The 19,746-nt window shown below is 38.5% G+C and overlaps 1 protein-coding gene across 2 annotated transcripts in view; it reads right to left on the bottom strand.

Moving 5' to 3' along the window:
- sgl (UDP-glucose 6-dehydrogenase sgl) overlaps positions 1–19,746 on the bottom strand; it is a 78,220-nt gene that overhangs the window by 10,520 nt on the left and 47,954 nt on the right. For both annotated transcript variants that reach the window (XM_067787671.1, XM_067787672.1), the window contains exons 2-4: positions 13,217–13,355; positions 12,510–13,159; positions 12,122–12,436 (exon numbers count right to left, since the gene is read on the bottom strand). In XM_067787671.1, the coding sequence (XP_067643772.1) occupies positions 12,122–12,436; positions 12,510–13,159; positions 13,217–13,355 (1,104 nt within the window). The remainder of the gene's footprint in view (positions 1–12,121; positions 12,437–12,509; positions 13,160–13,216; positions 13,356–19,746) is intronic.

Raw genomic sequence — 19,746 nt, 5'->3', positions numbered from 1 at the left:
TACAGATGGTTTATACCTAATTTTGCGTCTTTGGCAGCGCCTCTGAACCGATTAAGCAGAAAAAGGGTTGAATTTGTATGGGATGTAGAGTGCGAAAGAGCATTTTTATCTTTGAAAGCAGCGTTACTTTCACCAAAATTACTTCAATATCCAGATTTTACTAAACAATTCATTATTACAGTTGATGCTTCCACATCTGGATGTGGCGCTATTTTGAGTCAAGAACAACAAGGTAGTGATTTACCAATTTGTTTCGCTTCTAAAGCATTTAATAAAGCCGAACAGAAAAAACCCATTATAGAATTAGAACTTTTAGCTATTTACTTTGCAATCAAGCAAGTTCGACCATACGTTTATGGCACCCATTTCATTGTAAAATCAGACCATAGACCTCTAGTATACTTATTCAACATGAAAGACCCATCTTCAAAACTTTCAAGAATAAGACTGGAACTATCTGAATATAACTTTCAAGAATAAGACTGGAACTATCTGAATATAACTTTACTATTGTATATATAAAAGGTAAATCAAACGTTTGTGCTGATGCACTATCGCGTATAACAATCGATGAGATTAAAGAAGCTAACAAACAAATTTTGGCAGTACAGACAAGAGCCATGACAAAAAAGGCAAACGACAAAAATTTACATAGGAAAACAGACAAAAACGACGAAAAACAAATTACTTTACATGTCCACGACAAATTTTCATTTAATTTTTCGAAAAAAGTCCTACGAATAAGATCCGCAATTACGTACGATAAAAATAATAAAACAACAAATTTAAGAATATTTGCGCATATTAAACATAATAAACTCGAGTTACTTAGTTTTGAGCCTGTTAACGAAATAATTACTTTAGAGAAATTACTTTCGAGGCTTGAATCAGAAGCCGGCAAACGCAAAATTAAGCAGATTGAATGGCCTAAAAACGATATTATGTTCGAACATTATACTATTACAAATTTCAAAAATATTGGAAATAAAATTTTAAAATCATTAGAAATTATACTAACAGATCCAGTGGAGACAGTAACAGATGAAGATACAAAATTAAAACTTATGAAAATTTACCATAATGATCCCATTTCTGGTGAACATTGTGGAATGAAAAGACTTTACGCAAAATTGCGAACAAAATTTTATTGGAAGAACATGACTCGTGATATATCAAAATATATCAAAAATTGTAAAGATTGTCTCTTAAACAAGGTTAAACCTAAAACAAAAGAAAAACTTGTTTTAACACCAACTCCTTGTAAACCATTTGATATACTAGTAATTGACACAATAGGACCCCTACCTGAGTCCAAATATGGTAACAAGTTCGCACTTACCATGATTTGCGACATGACCAAATACCTGGTAACAGTGGCTGTACCAGACAAATCGGCAAAAACAATCGCTTCAGCTATTTTTGAAGGATTCATTTTAACTTACGGCACAATGAATGCCATAAAATTAGATTTAGGTACTGAATTTAAAAATGAATTATTCGAAGAATTAACAAAGCTTTTAAATATTGAACATAATTTTTCAACTGCATACCATCATGAAACTGTTGGCACGATTGAACGTAATCATAGAGTTTTTAATGAATACTTACGTGCATATCTAAAAGACACTTTTTCTGATTGGGATGTTTATTTAAAATACTTTACTTTCCTACACAATACTACGAGTAGCACAGTTTTCGACAATCAATTTTCACCTTACGAGTTAGTTTTTGGGAAAAAGCCAACTTGCCTAATGAATTAACAAAAGAAAAAATTTACCCACTTTATAACGTCGAAAACTATGCCAAAGAAGTTAAGTTTAGGATGCAGAAAACGCACAAAATGGCACAAAACCCAATTAAAAAAAATAAATAACAAAGTAAAAACCTGTATGATAAAACGGCACGTCCTTTAGTTGTAAAAATCGGAGATAAAGTACTTTTACAAAAAGAACCACATCATAAACACGAAAATATTTACCAAGGTCCTTTTATTATAACTAAAATTAACGAACCTAATGTAACTATTTTCGATGAAGTTAAAAACAAAGAAAAAGTGGTACATAAAAACCGCCTCAGTATAGTAAATTAACATTACCGCAATACCTTGATTGAACAAAATCCAAAATTTTTAGAACTAATTTCATACTCGTCATTTTTAAATAGCCACGAAGGCAACAAAAAATATATATGTACATAAAAACAAAACAAAAATATATATAGAACACAAAATTTTGTAGACCAAAACGGAAAAATGTAATTTGAAATTATTTATAGTATAGTACAAGCGAAAAAAAAAAAAATACAAATTAATATTTTATAAACAACCAAAAAACCTTAAGTTGAATATATAAAATGTAAATATTGTACAAACAAAAATTCAAAAATACCAAAATTGTAATTAACATATTTCAACTAGTCACAGAATTGCTCCGAACGAACGAATTACAAAGGAAGGTACACCCTAATTTTCGTTCATTCGAACCAATTTTTTATAAAGTATGTATTAAAGAAGAATGTGGCAATTGCAATCGGCCGAATTGCCAAATTCTTCTTTTATAAAGGAAGGATGATGTAAGGATAAAGTAAACTCTCACATCCGTTATATAACATAAGCTATGTGCGTGGAGCTTTAGTTGAATTTGACAGGCGCGGGCAGTTGGCAACGCGCATGTCAAATGCAGCTGCAGCCCACATCACTGACAGAAAAATGTGATAGAGACAAGATAATTTTTGCAACGAAAGTGACCGGACGTGTTGTCCAGTGTGAATAAGAAAATTAAATTAATAAAAGTGCTTATAGCATTGAAAACCTAATTAGGTGTTTTTCATTAAAACGGATAGTGGCGAGAAGCGACCGCCACGCTAAGATCCTGCGGAAAATTCTGTGGAAAACAACCACGTTGTGGAGGCGGCGCCCTCCGGGACCACGAGCAATAATTGCAGGTGAGCAAACCGAGTTAACCATTTTGGGGTTAACTCACATGGTTCTCATAACGCATCACCCTTCTCTGCATATCGATCTTGATGTCATGGTCAACCAAGAAGTCCACTCCCAATATGACTTCATCAACGATCTCCTCCACAACGAATTTGTGTAGAACCTTCCCAATTAAGACTTCACATATTACTTCTCCCTGGACTTGGTTATACGCGCCTGTGACCGTACGCAACCTTGCTCCAGGTAATGGCTTTACTCTCCAGTTGACCAAATCAGATCGGATCAAGGAATGAGATGCGCCCGTATCGACAGTCAGTACACGTTATTTGCCATCCACATTTCCTCTGACGTTAAGACTACTCGATTTTCTCCCAATTTGCGAGACAGATATCACAGGACATTCAACAGCTGGAGCTTATTCTCGATTTTTACATCTGGCACGCTGTTGCTCATCTCCTGCTTTGCGTTTACGGCCACCCAAGTTGGAACTACCAGGACCGGTGCTGCAATGACGTGCAATGTGACTTGGGTTACCGCACTTGAAACACTTCATAACTCCGGCATTTTTCTGTTGTAGGGGTTACAAAGTGCTTCCAAAATTGTGCCTACCCAGTCTGGTCTTTCCACTTCCACGCGATGAGCTTTGTACGCTGCCTTACTCAAAAGTGAGGCTGTTTCCTGAGTCAATGCATGTGATACCGTTTCAGCAAATGTTGGCTTTGGGTTTGCGTATGTGGCTCGCTTCGTTTCGACGTCCCGTATGCCATTTATAAAACTCTGCATTTTTACCCTCTCGGTGTATTCTACGGGTGCATCCACATTTGCCAAATGAGCCAACCTTTCAACATCCGAAGCAAACTCTTGCAAAGTCTCATTAGCTTTTTGGTAACGGTTTTGCAATTCTATTTGATATATCTGTTCCCTGTGTCCGCTTCCGTACCGTCGTTCTACAGCAGCCATCAATGCGTCATAACTGTTCCGTTCGTACTCTGGAATAGTCTGTAAGATTTCGGCAGCTGGTCCTTTCAATGCTACGAAGAGGGTTATCTTCAGCACTCCAGTTGTTCACTGTTGCGGTCTTCTCAAATTGTAGCTTAAAGACCTGGAAAGGAACACAACCGTCAAAGGATGGTGTTTTTACCTTTGGATTACTCGTTGAAACTACTGGGCGATTTAGTTGCAATTGCTCGATACGTTGTTGTTGTTGTTGTTGTAGCGATAAGGTTGCTCCCCGAAGGCTTTGGGGAGTGTTATCGATGTGATGATCCTTTGCCGGATACAAATCCGGTACGCTCCGGTGCCATAGCACCATTAAGGTCCTAGCCCGACCATCTCGGGAACGATTTATGTGGTCACATTAAACCTTCAGGCCATTCCCTCCCTCCCTACCTCCAAGTTCCATGAGGAGCTTGGGGTCGCCAGAGCCTCGTCTGTTAGTGAAACAGGATTCGCCGCGGATAGGTGAGGTTGACAATTGTGTTTGGAGAAGCTATATATTACGCTGGCAACCTGAAAGGTTGCGCTACACAGCCCCTTGAATCTGGTATTTTAGTCGCCTCTAACGACAGGCATACCTACCGCGGGTATATTCTGATCCCCTAACCCGCTCGATACGTCCTCTCAAAGCATCCACCTCGGTCTCGATTTTTTCCTCAAACTGTAAAATTTTTGTATCTCGCCCCTCCAACTTCGAGGAAATACGTCCTTCTTGCTCTTCCAGTTGAGCAGAGATCTGCGATGATATCTGTGCTGAAATTTGCGCCGACATTTCGGATATTCGTGCCTCTTGTTCTTCAATCTTCGCTGTTATACGGTTCTCCTGCGATTCCAGCTGAGATGACATTTGCGACGACATTTCGGATATGCGTGTCTCCTGTGCTTCCATCTTGGATGTTATGCGTGTCTCCTGTGATTCTAATTGTGATGAAATGTTGGTGGATATTTGTGATGACATTTCGGACATTTGTGCCGATATTGTAGCCAATATCATGTTCAGGTCTGTGTTCGCCATTGTCTGCGGTGTTTCATTTTTCTCCTCCAATTTTGTTGTCTCATCGCCATCAAGATGAAAGACATACTCTTCCACGTCAATTCCTTCTAATTCCATTACCTGTCGTAGTCGTTCCTGAAGTTCTAGTTTAATGCCTGTTGTATTCAATCCACGGCTCTCCAACTCCTTCTTCAGTTGCTGGATCTTCAATTCACTTAACTTTGCCATGTCCAAGTTGTATTCGAAATCTCCAGAATTTATTCAACAATTCCTCTTCTGACACCAATTGCAACGAATTTACTGAAATTCCGCTTCTTCCAAATCTTCTACTAACGTTCGAATCACTAAATGTTGAATAAATAACTCCAATATTGAATAATGCAAAAATGGCCTTTATTAAAGTACTTCACAATAACACTTCGCAACTAATAGCTTGCTTGCTTAAACCAAATTGATTTTCAAAATAATACTGCTATTGATGGCTAGATAGCGTCTTAAATCCAACTGATTATCGCACCTCTACTGTTGCTGCCTTTTATACTCTCTGATTTCCTCGTTCGTATCTTCTAGCGGCTTCCATTTCCAGAAGCTACTAGTTGGCCTTCAGCTATCAAATTTCTCAGCTGTAACTACAGATGCACGATTTTATAGCTTCTCTCATTGCACACTTTCGGGAGTATCTCAGATATATGCATGTGGTTGTGCGTTGCTTCTCCGCTGTGTGTACATACGTATGTGTAGACATAATGATTGATTCGTTTATGTAGATACAAGTGACTGTCTGCTTTATAGTGTTGAGACTTCATTTACTTAGCATCAGACTAGGGATGTGAGTATCACTTAGTGTCACTAATATTCGTCACAGTATTATTATTACTTCATGTAAGTATTGTTTTCAATAAAACCGTTTAGCTTGAACATTTTTTTTAAATTATTTTTTTGAAAATTGTTCAGAATGAGAGGAAAGGAGAAAAACTCACAAGGAATTCTAGTTTAGAATTGGACTGGCAGACGTTTTGAATGCGGCCACATATCCTTACATCGGAAAACAGATGGTATACGTTTACCGCGACATATCCACGGTATATCTCATCATCATTAACTAGCGCTTAACCAAAGCGGTTTTATTTCGAGATAACTGACGCCAATTGGGAGCACCAAGGGATGTTATGCCTTCCCCCAGCTGCCTCTCCTAACTCAGTGGAGGTCTCCCTCTTCCTCTACTTCCAAACTGCGGAGTCGATTGAAATAATTTCTTGGCCGGAGCGAATACGTCCATTCGCATAACATGACTTAGCCAGCGAAGCCTTCGAGTTTTTATTCGCTGCACTATCGTTATATCTGCGTAAAGCTGATGCAGTTCTTCATTTAACCTCATTCAATACTCGCCGTCGGCATCATGGACAGCGCCATAAATCTTCGGAAGAACTTTTCTCTTTGAACACTTCAAGAGCCATCTCATTTTCTCTCGACACCGTACATGATTCCGAGCATTACATCAGGACATTTTTGCTTCTTTGTGTAACCCAGAGAAGTAAGATATTGTAGCGAATTCTGGGAATTTCTGATATTTATGCACCTTCTGATAACGTTCGAATCACTAAACTGTTGAATAAATCACTCCAATATTCAGTATTGCAAACTGGTCTTTATTTAGATTACTTTTGGCGTAGTACTCTACAATTATACTTCACAACCAAGAGCGTGTTTAAATCAAAACTGATTAGTTATTACTCAGCCTGCGCTGCTTTTATACTCTCTGTTGCCTTGTCCGCATATTCTCCAAAGGTCTAGACGTTTCGCTTTCTAGAACTGTTGTATCTCCTGCTTGGTAATTTAGTTATATGCGTGTGTATGTGTGAGTAAGAACTTCGGATGATGACTACATGTGTGTGTGTGTGTGAGATATCTCTTCACTTCGAGCTGCTGGTTATGTGTGTGCATGTACTTCTTGTGCCTTCAATGTATGTGTGTAAATGATGATTGATGTGTTCATATACACAAGTGTGATTTGCTTTACTGTTTTTGTGTTGTGATTATTTACTAACAGCATAGTGATGCTAATATTCGCCACACTGCCCTCCACCTAAGTCGGATCATCCCGATCAGACAAATTTTCCTATCTAAACGCTGCCAGCCTTTCTAAATGAACCACTTTCATTTTGTTTCGTGGTTGTTTGCCAATGGTTTGTATGCGGTAAACTACATCGTTGATCCTTTTTACAACTTCGTATGGGCCTTCACAGTTGCACTTCAGGGACAAACCTTTCTTTCGTTGTGGGTTGTATAACAGCACAAAATCTCCTTCCCAAGGTGACCTCCACATGGACCGTTATGTAGCTCACTGAGAACGTCAGGAACCCTTTTCCTTGGAAAAACTCTTACATCCTCACTCTCCCATACTCAATGCAGGCAACCGGATATCAATTGTAAACTATTCCACTGGGCGCAATATAACTTCGCAATAGGACTCTTTGCTGACATCTCTTTATTTTATCTTTCGTTTCGTTCGAGCCCTCGCATAACATGTGACAGATCTGTATCTTCTAGGTGACACGTCCTTAGTTGTTCCATGTCCCATTCGTCCGAACACGCCGGACATCTATGATGTCTTCCTTAGCCTCAGCTTTCGAACAGTGTTTGCATTCCAAATTACATGGTATTCGTGACATTGCATCGGCATTACTTTTCGATGCTCAATGGAAAAGTCATAGCTTTGTAGTTGCTCGATCCACCGTGTCAATTTACCTTCTGGATTACGGAACTGCAGGAGCCATTTCAACACTGCATGATCTGTCCTGGCGCGGAATCGCTGCCCGTAAAGGTACTTGTGAAAATGCCAACAGCTCTCTCCTTGTAACGCAATAGTTCCTCTCTGGTTTTCCAATTGATCGGCTGTAATATGCAACTACCATCTCATGTCCATCCACCAGTTGTGATAAAACGCCTCCTATAGCATATCCACTCGCATCTGTATCTAGAATAAACGTTGCTCCAGGAATCGGATAAGCCAACATTGGGGCAGTGCACAAACGGTCCTTCAATGTTTGGAAAGTCGCTTCTTGCTCCTTCCATTCAAAAGCTTTGTTTTGTCTTGTAAGCTCGTGGAGGCTATGTGCTATGCTGGCAAAGTTTGGTACAAACCGGCGGTAATATGTGCACAGCCCAAGGAAACTTCTTAATTCATGCAGTCCACGGTCTTGGCCAATCGTTTACAGCTTCTATCTTTTCATTCGCAGTGCAGATGCCTTCTGTCGTTACCTTGTGACACAAATAACTTACTTCCTTTTTAAACAGCGAACACTTTTTGGGACTAAGTTTCAGACCAGCACCAGCCATTCTTTGGAAAACCTCCCCCAAGTTCTTCAGATGTTCTTCGAAGTTCTTTCCCAATACAATGATGTCGTCTAGGTACACTAAGCATGTTTTCCAATGTAGTCCTTTCAGTACCTGATCTATGAGTTTTTCAAAAGTAGCTGGTGCATTACATAGTCCAAAAGACATCACTGTAAATTGCCAAAGACCATCACCGACACTGAAGGCTGTTTTCTCTTTGTCTTCCTACTTCATTTCCACTTGCCAGTAGCCGCTTTTCAAGTCCAGGTGGAAAACCATTTCGTACCAGATAACGAGTCCAGAGTGTCGTCAATCCTTGGCAATGGGCAGCTATCCTTTTTCGTGACGTCGTTGAGCTTACGGTAGTCCACACAAAACCTCATTTTTTCATCCTTCTTCTTCGCAAGTACCACCGGTAAGCTCCATGGACTAGTTGATAGTTCGATGACGCCGCTGTCGCTCATTTCTTGTATAATTTGACTCACCACTTCCCGCTTCGCCAGTGGAATACTACGAGGAGCTTGACGGATCGGCCTCGCATCTCCCGTGTCAATTTGATGTTTCACAACGTTGGTGCGGCCTGGTTTGGAGCCATCTTGGTCAAATATGTTGGCGTACTTTAGGAGCAGTTGTTTTGCCTTTTTCTGATAGTCTTGCACTAGCCCCTCCGTCCATGCCGTGATGTCATTTGAGAGATCAATCTTGCTAGATGAAACGTTTTCTGGAGCGACTCACAGTTAACAATTACCTATATGTAGTTCCTTTTGTCAGTTTGAGTGGTGACTCGAACTCATTGAGTACTCCTACCGGAATACGTCCATCTTGTTTAGTCGTAGCCAGGGTTTTTCCTCCAAGCATTTTCGTTGTTGATTTGTTTGCTGCATCGACAACCCACAATTTGTTCGTCCCATAATCTCCATCAACCTGTGCCCAGATTACTGCCTCCGATTTTGGTGGTGTTTGCTGATTCTCCTCCACCAGCACTCGTTTACTGCTGCAGCCTTTCCCGTAGCCGAAATTAAGTGGCACATCCATGTTCTTATATCGCGTCGTCTTGCTTTGCATGTCGATCTTGATGCCCTGGTGGATTAAGAAGTCCACTCCAATAATGATTTCATCAACAATCTCTGCCACTATAAAATTGTGTAGTAGCGCGACGTTCCCAATTGTGACTTCACCTGCTACTTCTCCAATTACCTGGATGTCCTCTCCAGTGACTGTACGTTATCTTGCTCCAAGCAATGGTATTATCTTCTTGTTCACTAAATCTGATCGAATGATGGAATGAGATGCACCCGTATCTACAGTTAGTAAACATTCCTTTCCATCGACATGTCCTCCGACAGTAAGATTGCTTGACCTTCTTCCAATTTGCGAGATAGAGATTATGGGGCATTCAATTGCGGGAGACAGCTGTCGCCCCTTGCGGCTGCATCGCTTTAGTTTAACGATGGGATGGATTTGGAGATTTGCTCATCTCCTTCAGCTCTGCGTTTACGACCAGCCACATTGTTGGAACTATTAGGATTGGTGCTGCAATAACGTGCAATATGCCCTGGCTTTCCACACTTAAAGCATTTGACTGCATCATTATTCTTCTGCTGCGTTCCCTTTAAAGCTTCCAAAATTGCGTCTACCCACTCTGGTTTTTCTAATTCCACACGATGGGCTTTGAATGCTGGTTTACTCAAAAGTGAGGCAGTTTCCTGAGTCAGTGCATGGAATACTGCTTCAGCAAATGTTGGCTCTGGGTTTGCGTATGTAGCTCGCTTTGTTTCGACGTCCCGTATGCCATTTATAAAGTTCTGAATCTTTGCCCTTTCAGTGTATTCCACGGGTGCGTCCGCATTTGATAGATGAGCCAATCTTTCAATGTCCGAAGCATACTCCTGCAAAGTCTCGTTAGATTTTTGGTAGCGGTTTTGCAATTCAATTTGGTAGATTTGCTTCCTGTGTTCGCTTCCGTAACGTCTCTCGACAGCGGCCATCAATGCTTCATAACTGTTCCGTTCGTACTCTGGAATAGTCTGTAAGATTTCAGCTGCAGGCCCTTTCAATGCCACGAACAGTGCAGCAACTTTATATTCCGCTTTCCAGTTGTTAACTGCTGACGTCTACTCAAATTGAAGCTTAAATACCTGGAAATGAACCGAGCCGTCAAAATATGGATTTTTTACCTTCGGATTGCTCGCTGGAACAGCTGGCCGATTTAGTTGTAACTGCTCCATACGACGTTTTAATTCATCACTGCTACAACAACAAAAACAACGTTTTAATTCATCGACTTCTGCCTGAAATTGAGCGATTTTTGCATCCTGTGCTTCCAGCTTTGATGTTACCCTTGCTTCCTGTGCTTCTAACTGCAAAGACATTTGTGCCGCTTATCTTGTGCTTCCATCTTGGATGCTATGCGTATCTCCTGTGATTCCAGTTGGGATGCCATATATGTATTCTGTTCTTCCAGTTGAGTTTTCATCTTACATACGTGTCTCCTGTGATTCTAGTTGAGATGCCATTGTCGACATTTGTGCAGATATTGCAACCAATATCATGTTAAAGTCTGTGTTCGTCACTGTCTGCGGTGTTTCATTTTTTTTCTTCCATTTTTGTTGCTGCCTCTACCCCATCAAGATGAAAGACATACTCCCCCACTGTAACTCCTTCCGACTACATAACCTCTCCTAGTCGTGCTTTAAGTTCGGATTTATTACCGGTTGTATTCAATCCACGGTTCTCTAACTTCATTTGCAGTTGCTGGATTTTCAATTCACTCAACTTGGCTATGTAGTTGTTGTCTTCTGCAATTTATTCAACAATTCCTCTTCTGACACCAATTGTAACGAATTTAGGGAAATCCTGGTTATTATGCGTCTTCTGCTAACGTTCGAATCGCTAAACTGTCAAAGAAATTATTCCAATATTCAATATTGCAAACTGGTCTTTATATAGATTACTTCGGGAGTACTTCACAATTGCACTTCACTTCACAACTAATAACGTGTTTAAATCAAACTGATTATTGATTCCTCAGCTCGCGCTGCTTTTATACTATCGATTTTCTCGTTCACGTATTTCTCCAAAGGTCTAGTCATTTCGCGAAAATGTGTTCGAGAACAGTTGCATCTCATGCTTGGTTACCAAGCTATATAGATGTATATTTGCAGTTTGTGCTTTTCTACTAGCCATATGTGTGTGTATGTGTGAGTAACAACTCTTAGCTGATGAGATATTCTTCGTCGCCTTATATGTATGTGTGTAAATGATTATTTATGTGTTCATGTACAAAAGTGTAGCTTGCGTTAATGTTTTTGTTGTTGTGATTATTTACTAGCAGCATAGTGATGCTAATATCCGCCACAATATATATTTAATTCAAAACAAAATATGTATAAACATACAACATTCTATTTTCAATAGTTTTTCCTTTTCTTAAAGAATGTTTTCTCCTCTATAAATTTGGTATACAACACCCTGAAACACTCGAAAATCATTGCCTGGCAGCTTCAATTGTAGAAAGAGGTGAATATAACAGTTCACCACTACTGTTGTTGTTGTAGCGATAAGGATACTCCAAGAAGGTTTTGGGGAGTGCTATCGATGTTGATGGTCCTTTGCCGAATGCAGATCAGGTCCGTTCCGGTAACAAGCACCATTAAGGTACTAGCCCGACAATCTCGGCAACTATTTAGCATGACCACATAAATCCTTCTAGGCCAACCCGCCCTACCACTCTCTAGATTCATGACGAGCTAAGGGTCGCCAGAGTCTTTTTACAGGTTAACTGTGGCTGTATACTACAACTGCGCTCATTGACTATTTTGTTTCTTTACTATTACATATTTTTTTATTCAACTCACCACAAATTCGTCCCATTCTGTGCAAAGTACAATAGCGTGTGTACTACGTACTGCACTATAGGGATCGCTATGTATTTGCACTGCCTTTTTAACACTCTCGGGTGATTCGGTGACGCATGGATGTGTTAAATCGTCTATTATCTGCTCTGGTTCTACTTTTGGATCATAAATATCTAATTTAGCACCCTCCTCAAGTAATGTCTTGCATACCGTTATTGCTGGCGTTTCACGTGTATCGCCAGTATTTTTCTTAAAGGCGAAACCAAAAATTGAAATGCGTTTATCTGATACAGTGTTGAATAGGCTTTCGATAATCTGAAAAATTAAAAATTAATAAAATCAAATAATCTATTTAGTAAACTTTTAAGCAATCATTAGCAAATTTTACCTTTTGTGAAAATCGTGATTTCTGATATTCGTTCATATCAATCACTTGCTGCCAATATGCCGCTACTTCAGGCAAATTTAAACCTTCACATATATAAACCAAATTTAAAATATCTTTTTGAAAACAACTACCACCAAAACCAACTGATGCTTGTAAAAATTTCGCACCAATACGTGAATCTAGACCAACGGCACGTGCCACCTCGGACACATCGGCACCCGTCGCTTCACACACTGCCGACAATGAATTTATACTCGATATACGTTGTGCTAAGAATGCATTTGCTGCTAGTTTTGATAATTCCGAACTCCAGGTATTCGTTGTTAAAATATTTTTTTTCGGTATCCAATGTTCATAGATCCAAGATAGCTTTTCAACAGCTTTGTGACCATCTGTAGTTTCCTCACCACCGATTAGTACACGATCAGCATGTAAGAGATCTTCAATGGCAGTTCCTTCCGCGAGAAATTCCGGATTCGAAAGTATATCATAGCGCAGACCGGGCCTCTGATTGGCATGCAGTATATGCATAATACTTTCGGCAGCACGTACTGGCACTGTACTCTTCTCCACCACAATTTTATTGGATTGTGCAATCTCAGCAATCATACGTGCAGCGCTTTCAACATATTTTAAATCAGCAGCACGACCTTAAAAATAAAAATTGTTGGTTTTCAATTTTCTGAATTTAATATGATGTTGTTTACCTTTTCCATTGCCAAAATTCTTTGTTGGTGTATTTACAGAAATGAATATAAGATCAGCTTCTTTGATGGCAGTTTCAATATCGGTAGAAAAGAAGAGATTCACACTACGACACTTTTTAACGACATCGTCGAGACCCGGCTAAAATGGCAAATAAAAAAACGAAATTTAATTGTATCTATATACTAGAGGTTTACGCCGATCTCTTTATCGGGGTCGGCGGCGTAGAGATCGTAGTATACGGGCGTATTTACCATACCATAAACAATTTGCTTTTCTATTTTAAAATACTGTGACGAATATTAGCATCACTAAGTGATACTCAGATCCCTAAGGATATTAAATAAAGGCACAGCAACAAGAAAGCAAACTGCCACTCTTGCGTACGTAAACAAATCAATCATCATTTACTCGCATACATACAAGGCAAAGGAGAGATACGTACAAACACATGTAATCATCAGCCGAAATAGTAATATGGTTACAAGCTACAAGTATACCTGCATATGGTTGGTAAACAGGCATGAAGTTCGAGAAATTACTAGACCTTAGTAGAAAACTGAAGCAGACAAATGTAAATTGTATTATAAGGGATTAAAATGCTATAACGAGCTACCTAATGATATCAAATCATGTAATGCCAATAGATTAAAAAAAAATTGTATATTCATTGCAAAACCCCAACAATTTAGGACTGTATAGGCAGGCTTCCATAGAATCAATAAAAATGTATGCCTGCTAAGTATTCTGATATGAAGCGTCTTCCGACAATTTCACTTCCAAGTTCTTGTGCGCATACAATAAAAGTCGCCGAAGCACATACTGCAACGCATCACTCGATCATATCAGTGCATCGCCGTTCGGATGTAGCCTTCGTGCTTATTCATAAACGGCCTTCATACCAGAAATAACTGCCATCAAAATCCATTCGTAGTAGTCTAAATAAAAGCAACTTTAAAAATGTTCTTTATGCTCATTTTAGTTGAAACCATTATGCTTCTTGAGTTTTCGCCATCAATATGTATGAGTGTAAACAATGTTTTGTTATTGAATTTAATTATTTGTTTATTTTAGATACTACTAAATTAAGATACTTCTTCTATGTTTAATATGATAATGTAACCTACATAGCCCTCGGTTATTACTTTTTTTTTTTTACATTGAGATTTATCTTTTTGTTGTACTATAAAATATCCTAGATCTTATTGTACTAATACTATTTTTGCAATAAATGATGAAATGATGATGAAAATAATGTTGGCATGATTCGGACGGTCTGCCACAGTTCAGCACCATACGGTAGTTCATAGATATAACTAGGTTAGAATTATATGTTAGTCTAGTTAAGATTATATATATATATATACATTGTAAATAGATATAAGCTAGGCTTAATTAAGCTGTAATAAATAAATAAAATAGAAATATGCGAATGAAGCAACGGAGAGTATAAAAGGGGCGCAAGCTGAGTAGTAAGTAATGAGTTTGATTTAAACACGCTATCAGTTGCGAAGTGAAGTTTAATTGTGAAGTATAATTGTACTACTCCCAATGCAGTCTAATAAAGGCCATTTTGCAATACAGAATATTGGAGTGATTTTTATTCAACATTTTAGCGATTCGAACGTTAGCAGAAGGTTGCAAATAAGCAGAATTTCCCAAAATTCGTTACAATACTAACATTCAGGAAAGATTGTTTTTTTTTTTGCAATTGCTTCTGCTCTGAACATGAACGGAGCATAGAGCACAGAGCCGTAACATAAAAAGGTGATAGCATTTCTAAGACTCTGCTGTGGGCTAAGTTGTTTGTCTAAGCGGTGCACACAGCAGAGTAAAAACTCCAAACGAAATGCTATTTGTAGTGAAGATATAAAAAAAACTATTTGCTTTATTGGGCAAAAAGCAAAAAAAAAAGTTACAACAACTTAAAAGTCGACAATTTAAACTACATGTCAAAAAAAAAACAACATCACATAGGTACATCAGATCTAACAACAAAAACATGAGAAAAGACAAGGTTCTGCCTCCCCCCAGCGGGTTAGGGGTTTAGAATATACCCGCGCTAGGTATGCCTGTCGTAGGAAGCGACTAAAATACTAAATAAATTCAAGGGGTTGTGTAGCGCATGGCCTAGAAGGTCGCATGTGGTCATACCAAATCGTTTCCGAGATGGCCGGGCTTGGTACTTGAACGTACCGGATCTGCATATGGCAAATGACTATCAACATCGATAACACTCCCCAAGGCCTTCGGGGAGTGTCCTTATTGCAACAACAACAACAACAAGGTTCTGACAAACAGTGTCCGATAGAGCAAATAGCAATAAACTCATTTTATTGGTATCGCTCCCCCACAAATAGCATTTCGTTCGGAGTTTTTGCTCTGCTACTTGCTGTGCTCTAAAACAGAACGAAGCCCATAGCGGAGCCTTAGAAATGCTATCAGTTTTTATGTTACGACTCTACTCTATTCTCTGTTCATGTTCAGAGCTGAAGCTGTATCAGATCATATTTTTCACTGCTACTACTACTTTGGAGTAACAAATGCAAACACTGGTTTTGTTTATGGTGTAATTAAGAAATCGAAATTTTGTGAATTTTGGACCTGAAGTGACTCGGGGTTTCTTCGAGGACAACAGAATCCGATTAGCTGAAATCGAATAAATGCTTGTTGTCGACTATCGCTATTGTAACGAATTTAGGGAACCTCCGCTTATTTTACACCTTCTACAAACGTTCGTATCGCTAAATTGTTAAATAAATCACTCCAATATTCTGTATTGCAAAATGGTCTTTATTAGACTTCTTTGGGAGTAGTACAATTATACTTCGCAACCAATAGCGTGCTTAAATCAAACTGAATACGGACTACTCAGCTTCTGCCGCTTTTATACTCTCTGCCCAAATGTCTAGACGTTTCTTCTTCTAGAATCCTCTACCTGGTCACCAGTCATACACGCGTGCATTTGTAGTGTGTAACCATATGCGTGTGTATATGTGAGCGAAGTAGTAGCTGATGATGATATGCATTTGTGAGTATCTCTCTGCTGCTTGTATGTATGTGTGAACATGATGATTAATTTGTTTACGTACATACAAGTTCGGCAGCTTGTTTTATTGTTGTAGCTTTATTTACTTAGTATCAGATTAGTGATGTGAGTATCACTTAGTGTTACTAATATTCGTCACACTATTGAACGACTATTCGAGTGTTGAACTATATATAGGTTAACTTGAATGCAAGCACTCCGAGTGTATTTTTGCCATGAAAAGCTTCTCAGTGAAAACTCGTCTCGAGCACGACGTAAATTGGAAGATAAGCTCGGCCTAAAATTTGTTCGGAGGTTATTACGCCTAATATATATATGTGTATATATATATATACATATATATAAATATATATCTATACTAGCAGACCCGGCAGACGTTGTTCTGCCCTAAATTTGGCCCATCTGCATATTTTAATAAGCTTTTTCCGTCTAACTCTGCATGTATTTTGTTCCAGTCCCAGTCCCACTCTGAGTCTCAGTCCCAGTCCCAGTCCTAGTCCTAATCCCAGTCCCAGTCCGTCTCTAGTCTACTTCCCGGAAAAAAGGATCGTAAATACTAATATAGGCAAATTTATATACCAAATTTCAGGCAAATTGGATAGGACGTATGTAAATAGGTATGTGGGTATTATTACTTTATTTCTCTATTTCGGCTTCGCATGTATATTTATCAGGTTTGCCAGGTTGATGCGACTAAATCGAATATCACAATGAAAATTACTTTAGAGCCCCCCCCCCCCCCTCAGCAACACCTTTCATTTCATATCCATATTACCCACACATTCTAGGGGTATCCGGGTCCACGTTTTGGCCCATATCTTGAGACCCTAGTCACCAAGCGGTATAATATATTACTCTGTACTAAAGCACTCATCAACAGCTTTCATTTGATATCCATATTATATAAACACATTCTAGGGGTGCCCGGGTCCACGTTTGATCAAAATCGACCGACGCATCTCTTCAAACACCGCCGACCAACTAACACACATTTTAGCCTTGCCTTTTATATATAGATTTTTATTCTATATCATACTTCACTATAATATTAAAACGGAATGCAGATATTCCTTGCGTTTGAAATTCGGCTTAAAAATTGTACATGGAACAACTAAAGACTCTCCTGAATTAAAAAAAATGTCTTAGTACTTCTAAATCGCGGGCCCCCTTAGAAACACCGGGTCCGGGGGTAATCCCCCCATCCCCTCCCCTCTCTAGCCGGGCCTGGTGATGTGCTATACTTGATATCATTCGCTTTTATATTTTTTATTGATAAGCACGTTGGTTAATTAAACACCAACCAATTACACGGAAGTACATCCGCACCACCTGAAAATGAGTACCGGTGCGTATACGTAACACTTTATTATTACGTATAAACATATAAAAAAATTTGCAATAAAATAATATTGCGACTATAAACTCAGATATAACCTATCCTATATTTCAAGTTAGATCAAACTACACACGGGGCGTAAAACAAATTCAAAATCGGTTCAGTAGTTTAGGAGTCCATCGCGGACAAACAATGTGACACGTGATTTTTATATATAAAGATATATAAAAATCAAATTCTGTGTGTATGTTCGTTATGGAAACGTATTTCCCACACTTCAATCATCACCAAATTTTGGCTGTAGGTTCATTCGATCAAGACGAAAGTTTCTCATATTTCAGAATTAAGAATTTTATATTTAAATGTTTTTGTTTTTTGGCTATGCGAACGAACTATCTTAGCTCCCAAAAATGATCATGTTAACAAAATCAATGATCGCATTCAAAACCCATTTCCTGGTGAGGGGACGAAATATAAATCGATCGACACAGTTACAGATGATGATAAAATTGTGAATTATCCAATTGAATTCCCAGAACTAAAAGGAATGCCTGCGCATATATAAACTTTAAAAATTGTGCAATGGAACCAGACTTTGCGTTTAGAAATAAATGCCGAATGTAATCGAAGCAACAATCATCAGCGGTAAAAGCAAAGGTGAAGATGTGCTCATACCACGGATCCCAATGATTCCTACAGATTTGCCATTCAATTTTAAGCGCTTACAGTTTCCTGTACGCCTTGCTTTTGCAATTACAATCAAGAAAGCACAAGGACAATCGCTTACTGTTGCAGGATTAAATTTAGAGAGTCCGTGATTTTCCCATGGCCAGCTATATGTTGCTTGCTCTAGAGTTGGAACACCAAAAAATTTGTTTATCTTTGCACCGAACGAAAAAACCAATACTATTGTGTACCAACATGCATTACAATAAGATACAAGAATAAAATGTTTTAACAGAAAATTTCACCAAATATGCGTACAAAATTCAATTCAATTTACAGAACAATACATTAAATTATCAACAAACAAAACAGAAAAGATAACGCAACATTCATTCGATTTCGGGCGTTACAACGTATGCCGGGTAAAGCTAGTATATAACTTCAATGCATAAAAATTTAATATTTTTCATTTAATTACGTAAACTATTAAAAATACTTATTGTTATATGGGAATGTTATGGCTTATCTCGAAATAACCGACGAATACCATATGGTAACGCAAAAGGTGTCGCTATATTTCTACGAATTAATTCTAAACTGCATAACAAATCTACAAATGAATAATGGTATTTTATACAGTATATTCGTGACTTTCCGCAAAACAAAGCTTTGATCAGTCTGGGTTCAAATAGTGAAGCTATCGTACGTCAAATTTAAGTGAGAAAAAAAAAGAAAAATTAAAAACTCCCGTTTGTCAATATGGCACATCGGTAAATACGCGAATTATATTAATCATTTTTAAGAACATTTGAATAAAAGCTATACAAGTCGATAACTAATGAAATAAGTTATTATATTTAAGTAAATTTTTTGTGGAATTATTTAATTTCTAGTCCTTTTTTTACATTTTATTTAAGGCGTTACCATATGGTAACCGTGGATCGGCTAGGGTTTAGGTTTTTTTTTTGACTTATTTTGCTTTGTTGATTTTCCGACAGGGTGGTTAAATGATGTATATTGGAACAATTTTCCGTCATCCCTTGTCAAATTTGGTTTTGGGACAAACTGGTTTCGGCGTTGTGCCATCATAAGTGTCGATTTTCGTTTTTTTTCGTATTTCATGGGATTTTCTATGCTAGGGTACAGTTTTCTGCGCGTTTCAATGGCTTTTATGTGCTTTTTGTAAATTTATCTGATATAATTTGCAGAATTTTTTAAATACTACGACTTTCAGAAGTTTATCGTTGCAACAAATATTTGATTACATTCAAGAGCTCGATGAAGCAGGAGATCAAGGTCAACTAGCCGATATACCAACCACTCTTTATATCGAGCCTCCTGTAGATGAAAACATATCTGGTGAAGATGATGCTGAAGATGATTGTGCTGGAGTCTCAGATAACGTATGCCCCGCTCGGCTAAAAGGCGAATGTGAAGTAATAATGGCTAGTGGACGACGTTTCGCCTACCCGCTGTTGGCT

The sequence above is a fragment of the Eurosta solidaginis genome, chromosome 5, assembly GCF_040869045.1.
Source record: "Eurosta solidaginis isolate ZX-2024a chromosome 5, ASM4086904v1, whole genome shotgun sequence".
NCBI classification, from domain to species: Eukaryota; Metazoa; Arthropoda; class Insecta; order Diptera; family Tephritidae; genus Eurosta; species Eurosta solidaginis.
Note: the sequence above shows the minus strand (reverse complement) of the source record. Positions and strands in the feature narration are given on the sequence as shown.